The 22136-nt window shown below is 43.7% G+C and overlaps 2 protein-coding genes across 3 annotated transcripts in view; one reads left to right on the forward strand and one right to left on the reverse strand.

The window, feature by feature from the left end:
• kcnn3 (potassium intermediate/small conductance calcium-activated channel, subfamily N, member 3) overlaps nucleotides 1-22136 on the reverse strand; it is a 77380-nt gene that overhangs the window by 34839 nt on the left and 20405 nt on the right. The gene's annotated exons all lie outside the window — the stretch shown is intronic.
• The window catches only part of LOC130101775 (uncharacterized), a 41498-nt gene continuing 30432 nt past the window's right edge, over nucleotides 11071-22136 (forward strand). Inside the window, exon 1 of the mRNA XM_056267624.1 lies at nucleotides 11071-11983. Coding sequence (XP_056123599.1) covers nucleotides 11283-11983 — 701 coding nt within the window. The 5' untranslated portion in view covers nucleotides 11071-11282. The remainder of the gene's footprint in view (nucleotides 11984-22136) is intronic.

The following is a 22136-nucleotide window of genomic DNA, read 5'->3' on the forward strand; positions in this document are numbered from 1 at the left end:
GCAGTGACGCGCTGGCTCATGTTTGGCCCCGCTGCCCCCTATATGCTTTTCCTCCTGTCTCGCTCCTGCCTCAGGTGTTGGAACGAATCAGGGAGAACGGATGCCCAGTGCTGCTCGTAGCTCCGCTCTGGACAAACCAGACGTGGTTCCCTGCCCTGATGCAGCTGACCAGCACTGCCCCATGGCCTGTACCATTGAGGAGAGACCTCCTCTCTCAGGCGGAGGGCTCGATTTGGCACCCTCGCCCGGAGTTGTGGTCCCTGCACGCATGGGCCATCAACGGGTACCCGCTAGCCTCCCAGAAGGAGTGTTAAACACGATCGCGCAGGCTAGAGCTCCGTCTACCAGGCGGCTCTACTCCTCGAAATGGTCTGTTTTCTCTGCATGGTGTCAAGCCCAGAGCTTTTCACCTGTGGAATGCGGGGTTTCGGAAGTGCTTTCCTTCCTTCAAGAGCTACTGGATAAGGGCAGGACCCCATCCACGCTCAAAGTATATGTGGCGGCCATAGCAACGTTTGCAAAACCGGTGTCTGGCCAGTCGCTGGGGAAAAATGACTTAGTCGTGTGTTTCCTTAGGGGAGCTCGGAGGCTGAACCCTCCCAGGCCCCCTTCAGTCCCGACGTGGGACCTTTCCACGGTCCTGGAGGCCATGAAAGGCGCCCCGTTCGAGCCAATCCAGCTGGTGGACATGAAACACCTGTCGTTCAAAACAGTGTTTCTCATGGCTCTCGCTTCAGTGAAGCGCATAGGGGACTTGCAGGCGCTTTCAGTAAGCGCGTCGTGTATGGAGTTTGGGCCTAATGACTCGAAGGTCATTCTCAAACCTTAGCACGGGTATGTCCCGAAATCCCTCAATACACCGTTTAGGGCCCAGGTAATTTCCCTGTCCGCCCTTCCGGTTCTCAGTGAGGAGGAGGACGTGAGTCTCCTTTGCCCCGTCAGGGCATTGAGAGCTTATGTGTCACGCTCGTCTGTTTTCAGACAGACGGAGCAGCTTTTTGTTTTGTTTGGCGGGCGTTCCAAGGGACTCGCCGCCTCAAAACAGAGCCTATCCAGATGGATAGTGGATGCCATTGCGCTCGCTTACTCTGCAAAGGGCCTACAGTGCCCCTTGGGTGTCAGAGCGCACTCCACGAGAGGCGTGGCCTCTTCGCGGGCTGGGCCTCGCCGTCTACATTTATAAAATACTATAACCTGGAGGTACCCGCCTTACAAGCTAAGCTTTTGGCGGTCTAAAATTCAGTGCTATCTGCCCCGCTGTGCGGCCCAGATGCTGGGTTTACTGCAGCCCCATGAGTGTTGACGCACGTATGGCCACCCAGATCAGGCTGAAAGCTTTCACCCTGGCTGCGCGTTTTATTGTCATATGATAGCCCCGCTGGGTGCTTTTTTATAGGGAATGACGCTTCCAGCCTCTCTTCCTCCACTCTATGTGAGTTTATGGTGATTATGCACTACATGAGCCCTGGGCTTCGGCCCTTGGGACTTTGGTGTTGGATCCCTGTACGCACGGCGTGTTGCATTGTGTTCCCCTAGCGTAAAGCTATTACGCAGTACGAGAGATACTCTCGTAAGAGAACGTACTCGGTTACTAACGTAACCTCGGTTCTCTCTAGAGAGGGAACGAGTACTGCGTATCTTGCCGTGCTTGGAATACGCTCTGGTTCGCTTCAGCGATAAAAACCAGCTTGTACCAGCCTAACGAGCATATTTATAGGGTGAGACCACGCCCTTTCTGGCGGGACGTGACGATATGGGCGCGAATTGCCCCCATTGGTCATTACGTCACGCAGAGTCTCTCTCGATAGGCTGCTGCATTTGCCGCAAGAGCAACCAATAGGCGCGCGAGCTGTTTCGCCTATGTCTGCTTGCTGCTGCAAAGCGTTTTACATTAATAAAAAATTAAGGATAATTTTTGGCTTCAATATCTCGTGGAAAAGAGTTTTTCCCCTAGCGTAAAGCTATTACGCAGTACTCGTTCCCTCTCTAGAGAGAACCGAGGTTACGTTAGTAACCGAGTACGTTTTTTGTGTTCTTTTATATTATGCATTTGTTCTTGTTTTTAAATTGTTTTGTCTGTGTGTGTGTGTGTTGTTTGTCCTGAGTAGCATCCTTTAACCAGCTGATTGATGGCTCTGCCTGTCTTCATTGGATTGGATGGCACTGATTGCGGCAGGTTTAAAACCATCTTTTCCGCTCTTCAAGGAGCTGCTGCGACTTCGGGCCAGTCACACTTCTCCTGTCTCCCCACCAACAATGTTATTGTTATATGAGTGTTATATATTTTAAGAAGTTTTGGTGTCCTTTGTAACGTTCGCTCTGTTTTGATAGTGTATTTAGGTTAATCAATTGGATTCTTCTTTGATCTCTCGGGGGAAGATATTTTGTCTTTTTTATATTGACCTTTATATATTTTTTCAACATCTTAATAAAACGTTTATCGTATAACTGTTTAGTATGTGAATTTATTTTATTTTTTCTTAGTCTGAGCACTGGGCGGGGAGTCATGTTTAATTTTCCTGCTTTTTCTTTTTATTTATCGTGACTTAACCCTAGGTCGTAAAAGTACACATAAATCATAATGTGAAGTTGCAAAAAAAAAAAAAATTCCAGAGGAAACTCATGGCTCAAAAATGCTAATTCTCTTCTGGATTTTAGAGCAAAACAAAATAGTATCTAAAATGTATCTAATGTATTATTTAATTATTTATAACTAATTAACTTTAAACTTGGCTTAATATCTAGATATAATGTCTAGAGTAAAATCTCATTTGTCAAAAATCCCGTTCCACTTCTAAAAGCCAGAAGAGAATTAGCAGGGCCATGTGTTCCCTCAGAAATTTATAATGAGTTTTTTGAGGCTTGTCTGTGTGAAAGTTAATAGTGAACAAAACAAGAAATTACTCATAAACAATCATTTCAAATCACAAATGAATACATAAATCAAAAACTGCTATTCAAAAAACATATCCAGAGTCCCAAAAAATGTAAAAGTCTCTTCCTGATTTTAGGACCAAGTAGCTCTAATAAATAAAAAATGTTCTTGTGTTGCATCCCACAGTATTTTTGCTTTAAGCAAAGAGACAAATTCCTTGTCACGCCGTGCTACTTAGGACATGCGAATAAAAAGAGAAAAAACGAACGTTGCGTAACAACTTAAGACCAACAATTCATCATCCATTTAATCAAAAAACTTCAATTACAAATTAATAATTCAAATTACCTCATTAGAACAACTAATAAATAGAGCTGCCGTATGACTAACTGAATGAGTAAAGTGTTTTCTCAGAAGCAGCGCAGGAGGCAAAATGAGAGGGAAAAGGATTGATGAGTCCCACAATGAGAACACGCTCAGATAGTCATTTTATCCTGCCAGGAACGCCAAACAGACAGCAATAAGCAAACAGAATTCCGCTGGCATAATGTGCACTGACAGTTATATGACTCTCTCTCTTTCTCTCTCTCTCTCCCAATGCAACTTCATGTCAGGCGGTATATCAGCAGAGCCTAACGATGGAACGGGAAGCTAATTGTGCTGGCTGGCGGTGTTAGATGTGTTTAATGTTAATTGTAAGTGTTAGATTGGCGAGGTTTGTTTAATTGATAAGCAGAAGGCAAGCAGGGTTTTCCCCACTGAGACATACACACATCCAAACACACACACACACCCACACCCACACACACAGGAGGGGCTGCAAATGATTATACGGGAATCCTGAGACTCATGAATGAAGTCGGATATCTCTTCTGCTATATATATGGCACTCTCGCCAATATTCATCGCGAGGTTGTGTCACAGCGCAACAGGTCTTTCTGGCATCTGAAGAAATTGTTTTGTTTGTCTAATTGCTCGTGCATGTGTGCGTGCCTGACTCTGTGTGTGCGAAGGGCAACGTGCATGTCGTATGCCTGTAAAATGCGCATGTTTTTTTTTCTTCTGGAAAAGCCAGCTTCGTCATGGTGACTGTTGCCTAGGCGACAACATCAAAGACCAGCCAAGCTTAATTAGGATCCCCTGGTGAGAGAGGGAGAGAATGACTGTGTGTTTGTGTGTGTGTGTGTGTGTGTGTGTGTGTGTGTGTGTGTGTGTGTGTGTGTGTGTGTGTGTGTGTGTGTGTGTGTGTGTGTGTGTGTGTGTGTGTGTGTGTGTGTGTGTGTGTGTGTGTATGCAATCACAAAAGAGAGAGAGAGCATGAGGAAAGTGAGAGGGAGCGAGATAGAAAGGAGGTGAAAGGCAGGGAAAGAAGCCGAGAAAGAGAATGAATGTGCGGGAAAAATACACGCGTGTGGGTGGGTGGATGGAGAAGGAAAGATAATGTGTGAGAGTGTGTATGAGAGTGCATGTGAATCTGTGAGAGGTTTGTATGGATGGGTGTATGATTTATGAATAATGGTTGACGAATATGGGTCTTAATGACTGATATTGACATCTACAGTGGACTGTGGCTGATTCAGTGTCGGTTTATTGCAAATAATATAGGAGAATGAGACATAGAATACTGAATTAAATTAAATGAACTCAAAATTAAATACTTATTTAACACATCACAAAAAATTTTTTTTAAAGATCATTTAATAATTAAATGTTTAAACATTTTATGAACACTTTTTCAGAAAGTATTTATGCAAAATTCACTATAAAATACTTGAAAGAGATAAATATTAAATATTATTATTATAATAATATTAAGTGTTTATTAAATGTTTAAACTTTTAGTGAACAGCGATGATACGTTAAATTGATGACAAATTTAATTCACACAACTATTATTCAAAATTCTCTCAAAACATTTGAAAAATATTGTTTATCATTAGAATGTTAATTAAAGGTTACATTTTTTAAACTTTTAAAAACATTAAATTGATTAAATTAAATAAAACACTTATTTAAACAAAATTACAAAATTAACAAAACATTTTGAAAGCAGTTCATGTTCATTAAATGTTCAAATGTTGAAACATTTTATGAATATTAAATTGATCAAATCAACATTTATTTCATTAAAAAATACTTACTCAAAAATTCACTAAAATAATTGAAAACATAATGGTAAAAATGGTAAATGGACTGCATTTATATAGCACTTTCACAGACCCAATGGCCACCAAAGCGCTTGTGTTTATTAAAACTTAAAATGTTTAAACATTTAATAACAATAAACAATAATAAAAAAACAGGCTTAATCACGTTATGCTCAGTGTTATTTTAGTTTAATTTATAGTTTTTATTAAAGGTGCAAGATACTAAATTCAGCCAATAGCCGATTATTCAGAATGATATCTGCAGATACCGAAATAATGCTGCAAACTATACAGGGAACCCTCTCATTTGGTACATTACTATAATATTAGAGCAGGGGTCTCAAACTCAAATTAACTGGTGGCCGCTAGAGGTAGAGTCTGGGTCAGGCTGGGCCGCATCAAGTATTCCACAAAAAAATAGTATTCAAGTATTCCAAAAAAGGAGCACAACTGATCCAATCTTCTCAATATTTATTAACGTTTCTTCTGAACTGTTCCTCTGAATTTGAACATTCCTTTCTGTACATGATTGGTTCTTCATGAGCTGTTCTTCTGACAGTTGAAGTTCATTTTACAAACTTTCTTTGTCTATAACACATATTTGTGATATTTATATTTGCTTCTGTCCTTTTTTATTTTCTTTATACAACACATTAATGATATTGAATGTTTTTTTTGGAAGGCACATTTCCTTTTATTATACTTAGAAAAACAATTATTGCTTTTGAAATACAAATATTTGCAGTCATGTCTGCCCGTCTTATTGAATTCTTTGTATAGTGTCTCAAATTACTGACTGCACAAATCAAAGCAAACCTTCTTATCAACCTGTTGGACACATATTACAAGCTCAAAGTGATTATTCTCACATTGTTTTAGAGCAGTGTCTCTCTCCAACACGTCGCTCGCGAGCTGCCAGTAGCTCGTGGCCTGATTGGTGGTAGCTCGACAAGGGGCCGTTCACATATCGCGCTCACATATTTTGCGCGCTCAAGTTCGTAATTTCAAATGTAGGCGCGCGGCAAGCGCGCTCATAATTGAAGCGACGCGCTCATTTTTTCCAGGCGCCGTATGTTTGAACTTCGCGGTTGTCTATGACAACTATTGACAACAACAACCCCTCCGTAAGCTGTCACGAGACTATCTATGGTAGCTCATAAGGGATACTTTTTTTTTTTTTTTTTTTACGCGGCACACGCAACGACGGGCCGCACTAACATTAAACTTTAATGTCAAGTAGGGGGCCACAAAATATCACCCCGCGGGCCGCAAATGGCCCGCGGGCCGCGAGTTTGAGACCCCTGTATTAGAGGTTTAAATTAACAACAGATATTATATTCAACTGCTATTTATTTTCAGATATACAGTAATTATTACACTCGAATAAAAACTGAAATGTTTGTATGCAACTCAGTTGCACACAAGGTAGTTGTCATAAACACTTGTCTTCATGGTAAATTTACTCAATCATACATAGGCTATAATTAACAGTAAATAAGCTCCTCTCAAATGTTTATTTATAGCTAACTAATATATGAAGAATATATGAACATACCTTCTGATGTTCATGCATGTTTTTTCGAGCTATAACTTGTATTAAAGGCCCTGTTTACACCTGATATTAGGATGCATTTTGTTCGATCGGATCACAAGTAGACGAGGGAGACACTGTTCGAATGCTTTCGACCACATGAGCATTCGCAATCGAAAGCAATTCGGTCGAATAAGTTCCCGAATACCTCTGAAGTGGTCAAAAGTGGAAAAGCTCAAAGCGTTTTAGACTCTGTTTACACCTGTATTTAGCATTGTCCACTTGTGATCTGATAGACCAAAACGCATCTTAATACCAGGTGTAAACAGGGCCAAAGTGGAAGAAAAGGCTCACGCACATGTGCTGCCACTTGAACTGAGGCGCTACAGCGATCTGTCACGTCACATTTAAGAGCGTCAAAACGCCATTTATTGTTTGAATTTCATGATAAAATGACAAAACTTTCTTTCTTATTGCAAAAAACAAAGCACAAAGATATTTGAGATTATTGGATGGGCAATAAATTGGATGCGCAACAAATAATGTTTGGTGTAGGGAAGTGGTGTATGCTATTTTTTAACTGTTAATGCGTTATTGTCATGTTAACTTGCCCTAAATTCAACACAAGAAAGATTTTCTTCACACACAGTATGAGTTGCAGTCTGATCGGCCCTGATTGGTGGCTGATTTTAAACAACAAATAATTGCTTTATCGGCCGATACCGATTATTGTTTGATAGTATACATTGGTGAATCTCTAGTTTTATTAATATTTTGAATTTTTTTTTTTTTTCTGTTTTAAAGTAATCTGTTTTAGTAATTTTGTTGAGTGTTTTGTCATTTTTATTAGTTTTATTTCAACCAGTAATGAAAACTTTTTCTATGGTTTTAGCTAGTCAACTATAATAACCCTGGTTACGCTCAACATATTTAGACAAATATCAACTCAAAATGTCCATATATCAGTTCACACAACATGGCTCAAAACAGCCAAATATCATGCTATAGCCTATATATCTGTCTTTCATTATATGTCTCCTTCCATATTTCTGATATTTCCTGAAAATCATCACAATCTTTATCTGCAGATAAATGGTTCTCATTTCTGTAAAGCTTTGCGTTTATGAGTAATCGTGGGAACGTTCCATGTAACTTTGAGGGATAAAAAGAAATGCTAAAAATGCTGAAATCTCCTTTTTCTCCATCATCATCTCTCCCTTTCCTCCTCCGCTCCTAATTCATCTCTCCACTACCTCACCCCGTCCCCCCATCACCCATCCTGTCGTTCTTTTTTAGGCCAAATCGCCACCAGGATATGCTGAATAATTAAATTCCATTAGTTAAGGTAATCAGTCAACATGAGTGACTGGACCGAGCTGCCTCTCTAAACCCATCAGAGAGAGAGAGAGAGAGAGAGAGAGAGAGAGAGGAGACAAGAGAGAGAGAAACCCAGAACTTCCCAACAAATGAGGGCCAGAGCCAATTAGGAAAAATTAGGGAAAGAAAGGAAGGATGAAAAGGAGAGCAGACACCAAAATGATGAACGGGAGAAAGAGAAAAATGCAGAGGCTAGAAAAAAAGGGAAATCCAGGAGGAAGACGCACACATACACACTGCACACAAACAAACGCTTACATGCTAATTCAGATCAGCACACAATCACCGAAGTCCCGGCTAACATTGTATGATTTTTTCTGTCTTTTATCAGTGTTGCTTGTCAGATTATATACAACCCAAGTGAGATCTTAAGTAAAAGTCAAGGCAGACATCAACTGTCTTTATGTCAGACTGTTTGATGCACAGTTCTGCAGACTTTAGTCAACTGACAGCTTTGACTGGGCAGTCAGAGACTATTCTGACATCCTAACTCGCATACAAAAACAACTGAAGTGGTTCTGCACAAACCCTGGCAAACCCGTAATGATGGCAATATTTTGCCAAAAATCGGCAAAGAAATAGGCAAAGAAAGAAAGAAAAAAAGTGTTGACTGCTATCAGAGGTGTATAGTTCAGTGGGTCAGAAAGTAGAATTCCTGTCATATGTTTATTCCACCCATGACCTCAGCCAGCTGATTTCTCCTGGCTGAAAAACTGTGCTAATGTAGACAAATTACAGAGCTCTTACTTGTACCTCCTGTCCTGACTGCTGCAGATTCAATTCGGTGTTGATAGTTGACATAGAAACGCACAATTCTGAGTCTGAGGATGTGAACAGCTCCGGGTAAAACGTCACGGGTTGCCATCTCGTAATTACGGTTACGACATGGCGTGAACACAGCATAAGCGCATTGTTTTGGTTCAGGAGGAACTGTAAAAAGCGGCTGCTGTTTGTTTTTGGTGCTCGGTGACTGACGTCTGTCTACAACTCTGCACATGCACTTTTACAAGTTGATTGTACTGAAATGTGTGTTGCCAGTGCCTGTACACAACCATCATAAAATGATAAAAATCCATCCAGTGTTTTTGTTTTAATCTCCTTATATGTTTTCCCCTGTCTCAAATCGAGCCGTTCGACCGTGTGACGTCACACGCTCGGAAGCCCCTCCCTCAATTGTCAATCATAGTCTGCGCGGACCGGCGCGGTCATTGTTGATATGCTGGAGCTGTCTATGAGCAGAATGGTGTCTAAGCGATTGTGGTGTTCTGTTCTTGGGTGTAATAATGAACACAGCAGTCATTTTAATGTTCTTAAATCCGTTCTTAAATCCGCTGAAGACGCAGTGGCTGAGTTTGTTTTCGAAGGGAATATTCCCTACGAGCAACGTCAATGCTCTCATGTTTGCGCGAATCATTTCTCACCAGACTGCTTTATAAACGAGGGTCAGTATAAAGCTGGTTTTGCTAAGAAGCTGCTCATGAAAAAAGGATCGGTACCAGCTATTCGTGTTCCTGCTGAACCTCTAGAACAACTGAAGTGAGTGTAACGTTTTATTAAACTTTATATTAATATTTATATTAATCTTTGCAAATCGCTAGCTGCACGCTTCACAATGAATGCGTCTAAGGTTTACACTTAGGGTACATTACGGCATGTTTTCTATGTATGATGTTCTCAATATAATAATCCCACGTTTATACTGAACAACGCGTTATGGTTATTGTGTTATTGTGTTACAAACGGTGTAGCACAGAACAGAGGGGCGGGGTGAGCAAATCTCATTATCGAGTCATATGCACTGAAATGGCGTGCTGAAAACAGAGCTGTTTTTGACCAAGTAAAATAAGTGTTTTCTTACAATACTAATGAGAATTTGTAATTAAAGTATATTACAAACTTTTAATTTAGACCCTAAAGAATCATACTAGCTTGTACAAAAATGGCATTATATGACCCCTTTAAGGAACGCTGAAGACGGGTGATGTCTGCGAGAGCAGGGTGCGCGGAATGCAATGACCGAATGCAATGATTGGATGAACATTTTTTGGTCCTGAGACTTCCACAGAAGATATATGTACATGTTTTAATATTAAGACCACTTCTATTATTGATTGCTATCAGGATGTAAAGAAAGTTTCAACCAGTATAATAAAAAGTGCTTATAAAACAAATTGCCTTCCCTACCTTTAGTAGACTCTATAATACAATAATGTATGTGGGAATCTGACTTAAAAAAATATGCCTACTATGAGTACTATTAACTGAATAAATAGGGTGGCAACTAGCCTCAGTCTGTAGCTAAGCAAAAATGTAGAGCATGTTATATAATAGGACAAACTTTAGTTTCTGCCAAAATATATTTAAAATATACCAAAATATAGTTGTTATTCTTTCAATAATTCAATATTTTTTTCAGAACTCTTTAGTCATGCCATTTTTGAATAAGTTATTTACGTATATATATATATAGTAATGATAATACCAAGTTACCACAGTTTTGTTGTAGCAACAAATAACTGTAAATTCCTGTAAATTTCATTGGAAATTTACCATGGACAATGTCGCGCTGTGTGTCTGTCTCCCGTGAGCCTGTCTCTTCTCCTCCTCCATTACGTCTTATCTGCGTGCCGCTCTGCATTGGTAGCGCGCACGTGACTGTGCGCGCCTTGGCACTCGCGACCAGGTGAATTAAATTGGGGTAATCAGAAGCTCGCGCTCAGTTCAATGAGCGGGAGCACATATAGACAATGCAATCATTTGGTTGTAATGAAATGGACTGAGAGGACGGCAGAAGCATTGTGCATCCACTGTGAGGAATGAGACTTTTGATTGTGACGGGCTATCGGTAAGCTCATGGACTGTCATTTAGATCTTTGTCTGTTTAGGTGCAGAAATGTATTTAATAAGCTAAATGTGTTAATGTGGGTGTGAGTTAAGAGTTGTCACTGCATAGTTAAAGAAATAAATCTAAAACCAAATGCTTGGATGTATATGGTTAAAAAATGTGGGCTTCTTACCTTATATTTGTGAGTAAATACTTAAATAGACTTGTTAATGCTTATTTTTGTATTTAAAGGTTTTTCACCTGTTACTTCTATTACTTCTGTTGAATTGGTCAAAATAAAATCATTTGAGTGAAATCCGAAGTCTGGTCCTTGTCAAGTGTGGACACCTCACAGCTAGAAGAAAACACTTGACAGTGAAAAACCGGCCTGGCCAGAAGGAAACCGGCTGTGACCAGTGAAGACTCCACAAAAGCCCACCGCAAAGAGGGAGAAGACTCCACCTGGGGGCCTGGAGGAAATCAACTACCTGCCGTCCACCTGTCAGTCCAACAGCCAAAAAGGGCAACATGGCCGAGTCCAAGTCACTCGAAGAGCTGAAATTGGAGCGAACTACAGTAAAAAGACTTTTTTCCCGACTCGCCAACCATATAAAGAGGACCCACATGGAGATGTCTGTAGAGGAGCTACAAGATAACTTCAAAAGACTCACAGCGGAGGGCGCCAAAGTGATGGATGTAAATGAGGAGGTTGAGGCTGCTTACATTGAACTCGGCAGAGGAACCGAAGCGGAAGGCGCACCTGAGTTAAGTGACCAGCAGAGAGCCGACCTCGAGAAGACGGAGAAAGAGTGTGAGCAGAAGTTAAAAGAAGGAAAGCACCTAGTTCAGGAGACACTATGGGCCTCATTTGGTGAGAGAGAACTGACCCTTGCTCTAAAAGCTGCAGAGGCAGAGTGTGAGAACGTCTTCTCCGCTCAGCCTAACACACCCCTGGAGGCGTATGACTTTATGCTCCACCATTTAGAGAGCCTGGTGCACAAAGCCAAAGAAGCGCACCAGACCTGGAACCGCTGGGCTCCCCCAGCCGAGAAGCAAGACTCCACTCGTCGGCTAACGGAGCTCGAAACCCAACTTCCTAAGCTGGTGTCAAGGAAAGCCGCCCTGATCGGAGCAGCAAGAATTAAAGAGGACACCAAGAAGGTACCCGTCACAGCCCACAGCGCAGCCCCTGTTGCAGCCATAAAGCTCAAAGCCACAGCTTTACCAAAGTTTACTGGCAGCCAGCGTGAGTACTACAGATGGAGGAAGGAATGGGAGGCTCTGCAGAGGCAAGGTGAACCAACCGGGTCCAAAGAGGTGAAGAAATTTCAACTACTTGATAGCCTCGAGGAAAGAGTGGCCAAGGATCTACGGCTCTCTACTTACACTTCAGCAGACGAGATCTTCAGAGTCCTAGAGAACCGCTATGTAAACCAAGCCACCATCGCCATTGAGATTGTCGAAGAGCTACAAGCTATTCCACCTGTCCGTGGTAACCACCCGAGAAGAATCATAGAGCTCATCCAAGCAGTGGAAAAAGCCCTCTATGATTTGACTGAACTGAAGAATGCAGAAGCCATAAAAAACCCACTGGTGTTAAAATCCATTGAGAGTAAGTTGCCAGAGTCTCTGAAGAAAGACTGGCTTACCCACGCTACTGACCCGAATAATGCTGTGACCCACTGGAACCGCTTTGACAAGTTACTGGCATACCTCCAATCCCAAGAGTCCATCTATGAGCAGTTAGAACAGCTGGGAGACATCGACCCTGCCAAGGAAAAGACCAGGTTTCAAACCAAGCATGCCCGAACACGGACAGTTAAATCCAGCAGTGAAATAGCAGGCTGCATCATCTGTGGAGATCCGAAACACAAAAGAAAACTTTATATCTGCAGGAGGTTTAGGACCACTACAAAGCTCCAAGAAAAGAGGAGCGCAGTGCAACAGCTTGGAGCCTGTGAGGGGTGCCTCGAAATCCACAGCGAACCCTGCAGAAAAACTACTTACCTGTGTGGGAATCCAGAGTGCAGAGACCAACACCACTACCTCCTCTGTCCCTTGCCCAGACACCAGTCCCAAAGACCCAAGTTCGGTCCTGTGAGAGCTGAGGGGAAAAGACACACCGAGGCCCAGGAAGAGTTTCTCTCTAAACTTTCATCTGAGCTAGCGCAGCAGTGTCGCAATGCTTTCTGCAACATCGCATCTCAAGCATATAACTCCACTACAGCAGAGAGAGGCCTTCTAGAGGAGACTGGTCTGCACGAATACCCAGTGCTCCTGATGCTCCTTGACGTCACTGCCAATGACGGGCAAAGAATCGGAACACTTATTGATCTTGCGTCTGACACGAATTACATAACCCATAAAGCTGCAAGCAAGCTGAACCTCCGCAGTGAAGATGTCGCACTAGTCGTCCATGGCGTTGGAGGGATGAAAGTGTCTGTTGCAACCAAGCGCTACCTCCTTAAGATCCGCGTCAGCACTCCGAGAGGAACTTTGAAGTCTCACCAGCTGATCTGCTATGGACTTGACAAGATTGCAGAAGTGCACAGGCATGTTCCATCTGACAAGTTGCAGAAGATCTTCCCCGATGTTCCCCTCAAAGACCTCATCAGACCCAGAGAAATCCAGCTTCTGATCAGCCACAAAGAAGGGCAGCTGGTGCCCCAAAAGGTCCGTTCAGTTGGTGACCTGGTGCTCTGGGACGGTCCACTCGGTAAGACAGTCGGGGGCATGCATCCAGACCTCTTGGAGGAAGTCATCCTGAAGGCACACTCGTCCAAGACTCACTTCGCTAGATCGATGAGAACTTCAGCAGTCAAGTATCGTGAATTCACTATAGACTCAACTTCCTGCCAGTATCCCGACCACCCCGAGATCCAGTCTAGCACAGCCACCAGCAGCAGAGACTTTCTGAAGTGGTGGAGGTGGGAAAGCATCGGAGCCGCCTGCCAGCCGAAATGTGGAGGGTGTCGCTGCGGGAACTGCCAGCCAGGGGGTAAGGAAATGACGATTGCAGAAGAAAGGGAGATGGAGATCATAAAAAATGGCTTGACCTACACGACTGGAGATGTACACAGCACCGAACCACACTGGCATGCTAAGTATCCGTGGGCAGAAGATCCAGCAACCCTGCCAAACAACAGGAGAGCAGTTGAGGCAACATTCCTCAGAACTGAGAAGCAGCTGTCAAAAGAACCTGAGTGGAAGGCAGCCTACGGTGCACAAATCCATGAGATGGTGAACCGCAGAGCTGCAGTGAAGCTGTCCGAAGACGTCCTGCAGAGTTGGACTGGGCCAGTGTGGTACATAAGTCATCTCATCGCACCGAACCCACACTCAGTCACCACCCCAGTCAGACTAGTGTGGAACAGCAGCCAAAAGTGCAGAGGTCTCAGTCTGAACGATATCCTCATCAAAGGTCCTGATGTCCTGAACCCGATCAAAGCTGTCCTACTGAGATTTCGAACTGGTGTCTATGCTGCCCTGGGTGACATTCGGAAAATGTACAACTCTGTCTGGCTGGAAGATCGAGAGGTCCACTTGCACAGATTCCTGTGGCGTGACAGTGAAGATGCTGAAATAGAAGATTTTGCCATAACAAGAGTCAACATCGGAGACAAACCTGCCGGTTGCATAGCCCAAGTCGCCATGCGAGAGACTGCAAACTTGCCTTCATTTAGTCACTTTAAGGAAGAGAGACGCGTGCTGGAAGAAGATGTCTACGTCGATGACATTCTGACTTCACACAACGATCTTGACCATCTGAAAGGCCTCACAACCAACATCAAATACATCCTGAAAGCTGGAGGATTCCACATAAAGCCCTGGGTTTACTCCATTCAAAGTGGGAGGAAAGAACCTGAGAAGGAGATGCCAAAGACTATGATCCTACCAAACCAGCTGACGGAAGGCGACAACAAAGCCCTTGGCCTTGGTTACATCATCAATGATGACAAACTCCATGTCATGGCTGCAGTTAACTTCTCAAAGAAAAGGAGAAATATGCGTCTTGGTCAAAACCTGCTCAAGGAAGAGGTCAGAAATCAAACACCAGATCCACTCACCAGACGAGAGCTGCTAAGCCAGGTTTCTAGCCTGTACGACCCACTCGGCCTTGTGACTCCTGTCAAGCAAAAGGGTGCCATCCTTGTTAGGAGAGCTTTTCAAGAAGCCAAAGTAAAATACTGGCTAGAGGACACGTGGGATGCTGCTTTGTCTGAAGGTCTCAGAGAAGATGCTATAAAGCTATTTGAAGAATATGCTGATCTGAGCCAACTTCGTTTCACCAGGTCCCTGACTCCGCCAGATCCCTGCGCAGAGCCCAGTGCCATCACGTTCTCTGATGGCAGCCAACACGCATATGGCGCAGTGATGTATCTTCGCTGGAGCTGCAGCCATGGTGTCGTTGTGAGATTGGTCGAATCCAAAGCCAAGCTGACCCCCCTTGACCACAAAGGGGATCCTGTGAAAGCTGAGATATGCGGAGCAGTCTTCGCAGCCCGCCTCAAGACCTACTTCCAGAGACACTGCCGACTCCAGGTCAAGAGATGGTATCATCTTGTCGACAGTCAAACAGTCCTGGGTGCAATACAGCGTGAGAGTTATGGCTACCAGACTTTCTTTTCAAACCGTGTTGGTGAGATCCAGAGCAGTACCGATGTCCAAGACTGGTGGTGGATTCCTGGGCTAGCAAACATTGCAGACATCATCACCAGAGGGGCCTGTCCAGATGCCCTAACTGAGGACTCTGAGTGGCAGTTGGGTCCAAAGTTCCTCCAACTTCCTGACGATGAGTGGCCGAAGAAGTCTGCCAGAGATGTTGCAGCCCAAGCTCGAGACAAAGTCACAAGGATCCAGAAAAAAGCATTTGTAGCACTACTAACCAGAAGTCGCCTGAAGACAGCGCACAATCCAGCCCAGCTAGAGTCTGGAAGACCACCAGCAGGAGCAGCAGTGCGACAACTAGTCGATGAAAAGCGCTTCAGCAACCTGAGAAGGCTGGTTGGGACTGTGGCTTGGATCTGGAGAGCAGCTAAGAAGTTCTTGAGTGCCAAAACCAGAGACCAAGAAAAGTGGGAGGCAGTGCCATCCTCGGGTGTCCTTACAGTCAGTGAGAGACGAGACGTGTTTCGAGACCTTTGCCTAGCAGCACAAGAGGGCGTCAACTTCCCAAGCACCACAACAGACAGATTAGTCGTCTACAGAGACCAGACAAGTGGACTTCTAGTTTGTGGTGGCAGAATCCAGACCTTTAAAGAAGATCGCAGAGCTGTTCCACTCTTACCATTCCAAGCCTGGTTATCCACCTTGCTAGCCAGAGAAGCACACAGTGAAGCACATGACGGAGTGGCGGGAACCCTGCTGCGGATGAGGATAAAGGCGTGGGTCATCAGAGGAAGGATCATTGCCCAAAAAGTTGTTGACAAGTGTATCGTCTGCAAGAAAGCAAAAGGAAGAATCTGTAAACAAATAATGGGAAACTTACCTGAAGAGAGGTCAAGTCCTGCAGCACCATTCGAATTTGCATCCGTTGACCTGTTTGGACCTTACCATGTGAAGGATGATGTCAAGAAGAGAGTGACCATGAAAGTATGGGGCGTCGTGTTTTGCTGTATGTCCAGCCGAGCCATCCATGTCGAGCTAGCAAACACACTATCGACAGAGAGCTTCCTGTTTGCTTACCAGAGATTCACTGCTGTCCGAGGCCATCCCCGTAAAATCTGGTCTGATCCTGGTACGAACTTTGTCGGAGCGAGATCTGTCCTAAAAGAGATGTACACTTACTTGGATCAAAAGAGAACAGAGTCACTTGAAGAGTATGCTGCCAAAAATGGGACCACCTGGACGTGGAAAATCCTCCCAGCTGACTCGCCTCACCGAAACGGGGCCGCCGAAGCCGCTGTCAGAGTCACCAAGAGAGCCCTTCAAAGCCTTGGCAATGTAGAAGGCCTTACCTTTAGTGAGTTCCTGACAGTGCTGCAGCTAGCTGCTAATCTTGCCAATGAAAGACCCATCGATGCCAGAGTCGAGAAGAGCGCATCCAGTACATCACGCCGAACAACTTGCTGCTTGGTCGAGCCACACAAAGTGGAGATTTTAAAACTGTCGACTACACCATTTACCCATTCAAGAGGCTCAAAGAAGTACAAACGATGGTAAGCAACTTCTGGAAGTCCTGGAGCCAACTTGCTGGTCCGAACTTGTTCATTCGCAGTAAGTGGCATACTGCTGAGAGGAACGTTACCGTTGGAGACATAGTTTGGCTCTGCGACCAAAACGCACTGAGAGGGCAGTTCAGGCTTGCAAAAGTAATCAGCGCAAATCCTGATTTCAGAGGTGTCGTTCGAGATGTTCATGTGAAAGTCTCTCCAAGTTCTAGCACCTCTGTGAGAAATTCAAAACCTGGTGCCACGGATCCCGAATCGGGTACCATACTGCATCGGGACGTCCGACGCCTTGTGGTCCTCATGCCAGTGGAGGATCAAGTTAGAGACCAGCCCACTTGAGAGTACGATCTTTCTGGGTGTTGCCACGTAAAGATCGAGTGGGAGGTGTCGCGCTGTGTGTCTGTCTCCCGTGAGCCTGTCTCTTCTCCTCCTCCATTACGTCTTATCTGCGTGCCGCTCTGCATTGGTAGCGCGCACGTGACTGTGCGCGCCTTGGCACTCGCGACCAGGTGAATTAAATTGGGGTAATCAGAAGCTCGCGCTCAGTTCAATGAGCGGGAGCACATATAGACAATGCAATCATTTGGTTGTAATGAAATGGACTGAGAGGACGGCAGAAGCATTGTGCATCCACTGTGAGGAATGAGACTTTTGATTGTGACGGGCTATCGGTAAGCTCATGGACTGTCATTTAGATCTTTGTCTGTTTAGGTGCAGAAATGTATTTAATAAGCTAAATGTGTTAATGTGGGTGTGAGTTAAGAGTTGTCACTGCATAGTTAAAGAAATAAATCTAAAACCAAATGCTTGGATGTATATGGTTAAAAAATGTGGGCTTCTTACCTTATATTTGTGAGTAAATACTTAAATAGACTTGTTAATGCTTATTTTTGTATTTAAAGGTTTTTCACCTGTTACTTCTATTACTTCTGTTGAATTGGTCAAAATAAAATCATTTGAGTGAAATCCGAAGTCTGGTCCTTGTCAAGTGTGGACACCTCACAGCTAGAAGAAAACACTTGACAGACAAATTTGATTTCCATGGTAAATTTCCAATGGCTAACCAATGTTTTATTCAAGCAAATACCTGTGAAATTCCACATCAATGATTTATCCTTTTATATAGTCTTTTACAGTGTCTCATGTTGTGTCACCAACCAAATACATGAACTCAAATGCGCAGTGTGTTAAGTCTCCAAGGGCCAAACAGCTTCCAAAAGCTCATCATAAAAACCACTCAAGCAAAACGTTTCTAGAATAAGCCCAACCTTGAAGCTAAATTATACAATTGGCTTCATGTAATACTGGTGATTCACCAAACTCTTTAATAGGTCTTAGCTGAAGCTGCACAGCCATGAATCATTTTTAATGTGGTGAGCCAAGTTCACAAACTTTTGCCAAGGATGAAGCCTGTTGGCTCTGAAGAAGAGTTGCACTCACATTAACACATACACTTGAGTTCAAACGCTACCTTAGAGGTGCTTTCAACCATAACGGCAAAGTGGATTTTGACTGAAATGAAAAGCTTTAGCGTAAGTTCTGCCAGGAAGACTCAATCTTTACGTCACATATTACCTTCAAATCTAACCAATCATGTTCTAATACTTGCAGTATAAAAGATAGGTACTTACACATGTCTGAGTTTGCAGATACTGACGCAAACAATTACCTCCATCCTCCCCACCACCACCAGGATGGTCCCTTCCCATACCTTCCGGGGGGTCGGGTTGCACCCCTGCCTTCGTCTTCAGGCAGGAAATGCAGATTCCGCTACCCCCGGATTGCGCGCTACGGACGGGGCCTTGCTGGGCTGTTAATAAATATATGCTTTTGTTACATTTTATCTCCCGAGACTTGAAGTTCGGTTCGCTTGGTTAATTTGGTCCGGACCAAAACAAACAAACAAACATTTAGTCCTGGTCTAATAATAATAATAATAATAATAATACATAAGTCTTATATAGCGCTTTCCAAGGAACTCAAAGACGCTTTACAAATGAAACAAACAAACAAACAAACAGTCAATGATGAGAGTGCTATTATAAATTGTAGGCAAGGTGAAACAGGTGGGTTTTGAGCAGTTTTTTGTAGGTGGTCAGTGAGTCCGAATTTCTGATGTGGATGGGGAGTGAGTTCCAAAGGGTGGGGGCAGCGATGGCGAATGCTCGGTCCCCCAAAGTTCGGTGTGTTGATTTGGTGATGGGTTTGAGAAAGCCCAAGTCGGCAGAGCGGAGGCGTCGGGAGGGGCAGTGATGCTGCAAGAGGTCTGTGAGATATGGAGGTGCCAAGTTATTGAGGGCTTTGTAAGTGATGAGCAGAACTTTGTAATGGATGCGCTGTTGTACAGGGAGCCAGTGAAGCTGTTGTAGGACGGGGGTGATGTGGTCTCTGGAGCGGGTGTGGGTGAGGAGGCGGGCAGCGGAGTTTTGAACGTATTGCAGTTTTTTTATATCAGAGGATGGGAGACCATATAGGAGACTGTTGCAGTAGTCGAGTCTTGATGTAATGAAAGCATGAATGAGAGTTTCCGCAGCAGATGTGGAGAGGGTAGGGCGTAGACGAGCAATATTACGTAGGTGGAAAAAGGCAGTTTTGGTGATATGACGGATATGGGGCTTAAATGTGAGTGAGGGGTCAAAAATGAAACCAAGATTTCGGATCTGGGGAGAGGTGGTAACTGTATGGTCATCGACGGAGAGAGTGAAATCTTGGAAGGAGGGGAGAAGTGATTTGGGACCGATGACGATGATTTCCGATTTATTGCAATTTAGTTTAAGGAAGTTGGCATTCATCCAGGATTTTATTGCAGAGAGGCAGGTTGTGATGGTTAATACTGTGGCAGGAGTGATGGATCTGGTGCTGAGGTATAATTGTGTGTCGTCTGCGTAACTATGGAATTTTAATCCATGCTTATGAATGATAAGTCCAAGTGGAAGCATGTACAGGATAAACAGAAGGGGACCTAGCACCGAGCCTTGAGGGACTCCGTGATTGACAGGTATGGTGTGGGACGTACAGTTGTTGATGGATATGAATTGAGATCTGTTGGTGAGGTAGGAGGTGAACCAGGATAGAGCTGAGCCAGAGATGCCAAGATGTTGTAGGCGTTGTAAAAGGATGGAGTGGTCAATGGTGTCGAAGGCGGCAGAGAGGTCAAGTAGGATGAGAATGGAAAGGGAACCAGAGTCAGAGGCGAGCAGGAGGTCATTTGTTACTTTGAGTAGTGTAGTTTCAGTAGAGTGATGAGTACGGAATCCAGACTGAAAGGTTTCGTAGAGCTGATTTGATAGGAGGTGGTGTTTTAGTTGAGAGGCGACCGAGCGTTCCAGGATTTTAGACAGGAAAGGTAGATTAGAGATGGGGCGGAAGTTGTTGGGGTTGTCAGGATCCAGGCCAGGTTTTTTAAGTATTGGTGTGATGGCTGCAACTTTGAAGGAAGAAGGAACTGTTCCAGAGGTGAGAGAGGAGTTGATGATAGCCATGATGAGTGGGCTGAGGCAGGGGAGGCAGTGCTTGACCAGTGCAGATGGAATGGGGTCCAGGGGACAGGTTGTTAGGTGAATTTATTTGAAGTGGTTAGTGAGATCGGTTTCTGTAATGACTGATAGGGAGGGAAGAATGATATGAGATGGAATGGATGAGTCAGATTGAGGGTCTGTGCTGGGAGAAATGTTCACAGAGAGTTCTTTGTGAATGCTGTCGATTTTGTATTTAAAGAAGTCGATGAAATTATTGCATTTGTCCATGGTGAATAAGTGAGTGATATTGTCAATGGGTTTGAGTAATTTATTAACTGTGGCAAACAGAGTCCGAGGGTTGGAGGATCCAGAGTGAATGATCTCAGAGTAAAATGTTTGGGTTCAGATTGGCATTTGTCACCGAACCTAAAGGGCATAGGTATACCGAACATCCAAAACAATGCTGTGTGCTGGGCTAAATGCACTCATTGTATGTGCGTAGCCTACATGTGATAGTATTTTGACCAGCTGAGAACTCGTGAAGAGCTTATAAAATGTGTGGAGGAGTCAAAACAGCAGGAATCCCTCCATCACACACACAAACGAAGATCTGCTGCGAGACGCGGTTCTGATCACTGTACCGAACTGTGATGGGTAACATCACGACAATGGTAAGAAAAAAACAGGTATGCGTGAGCATTCTGTCCTTTTTAGGGTTTCATCTTCCTTTTTTTGGTTCGTTTACATGTCCTTAGTACGTGTTGAATTCACATTACATTCAAAGCGAACCAAGACCCATCTTATCAGCGTTCTCGGTCCGCTTGTTTGGTGCACACCAGGGTTTGGATGGCAGCGTTCACACTTATTCAAATGAACCGCACTAACAGAGCAATTGCACAAGGGTTCGTTTTTAATCGAACATAACATGCCAAGTTTGAACACCCTAAAAATGGGATCCATTGAGAGATTCACAGGGACTAGGACTAAAAGGATAGTTCACGCAAAAAAAAAGGAAATATGTCATCATTTAACCACCCCCATCTCAAAATATTTATGACTTTCTTCTGTGGAACACAAAAGAAGATATCAAAAAAATCTTTAGTTGTTTGTTTGTTTTAGTCCATACAGTGAAAGTCAGTGGGGTCCAATTTAGTTTGTTTTGGAATACACTGACTTTCATTGTATGGGCTGAAACTTTCTTCAAAAATATTTTGTTTTGTGTTCCACAGAAGAAAGTCAAATAGGTTTGGAACATGATCACAGAATTACATTTTTTTTGGGGGGAACTATCTCTTTAAGGTGCCAAATAATAATGAATCAATATTGCTACCTTTGTAAATTTGGGAATGTAGGGATGAAGAATAAACAGTCATTCCAGTCGTATTCCTCTCTGTCTCTCTCCTCAAAAACATCCTTAATCAACACCTACTCACATCATGTTTTTATCTCCCTTAAACTGCGTCGATAAACAAAAACACACACATACATACACACACAGTCTCTGTCAAGGAAAGAGCTGCTGAAGTCTGACTCACACACAGGAGGAGAGAGAGTCTCTCATCACCACAAAAACACTTGCATAACGCCGAACGTACATGAGAAACTTCTCAATCCAACGAAATGAATGAAACACCGTCTGCACCTTCACACAACCACACACACATTGGCCTGAAACGGAGAGCCAAATGAGTGCCGGAGCTGTACATCTGTGCATGCGTTCAACAGCAGCTTAAAAGAGCCTGAAGCAGACGAAT

Source organism: Rhinichthys klamathensis, unplaced genomic scaffold (assembly GCF_029890125.1).
Source record: "Rhinichthys klamathensis goyatoka isolate OS25496 unplaced genomic scaffold, OSU_Roscu_1.1 h1tg000262l_1, whole genome shotgun sequence".
NCBI lineage: Eukaryota > Metazoa > Chordata > Actinopteri > Cypriniformes > Leuciscidae > Rhinichthys > Rhinichthys klamathensis.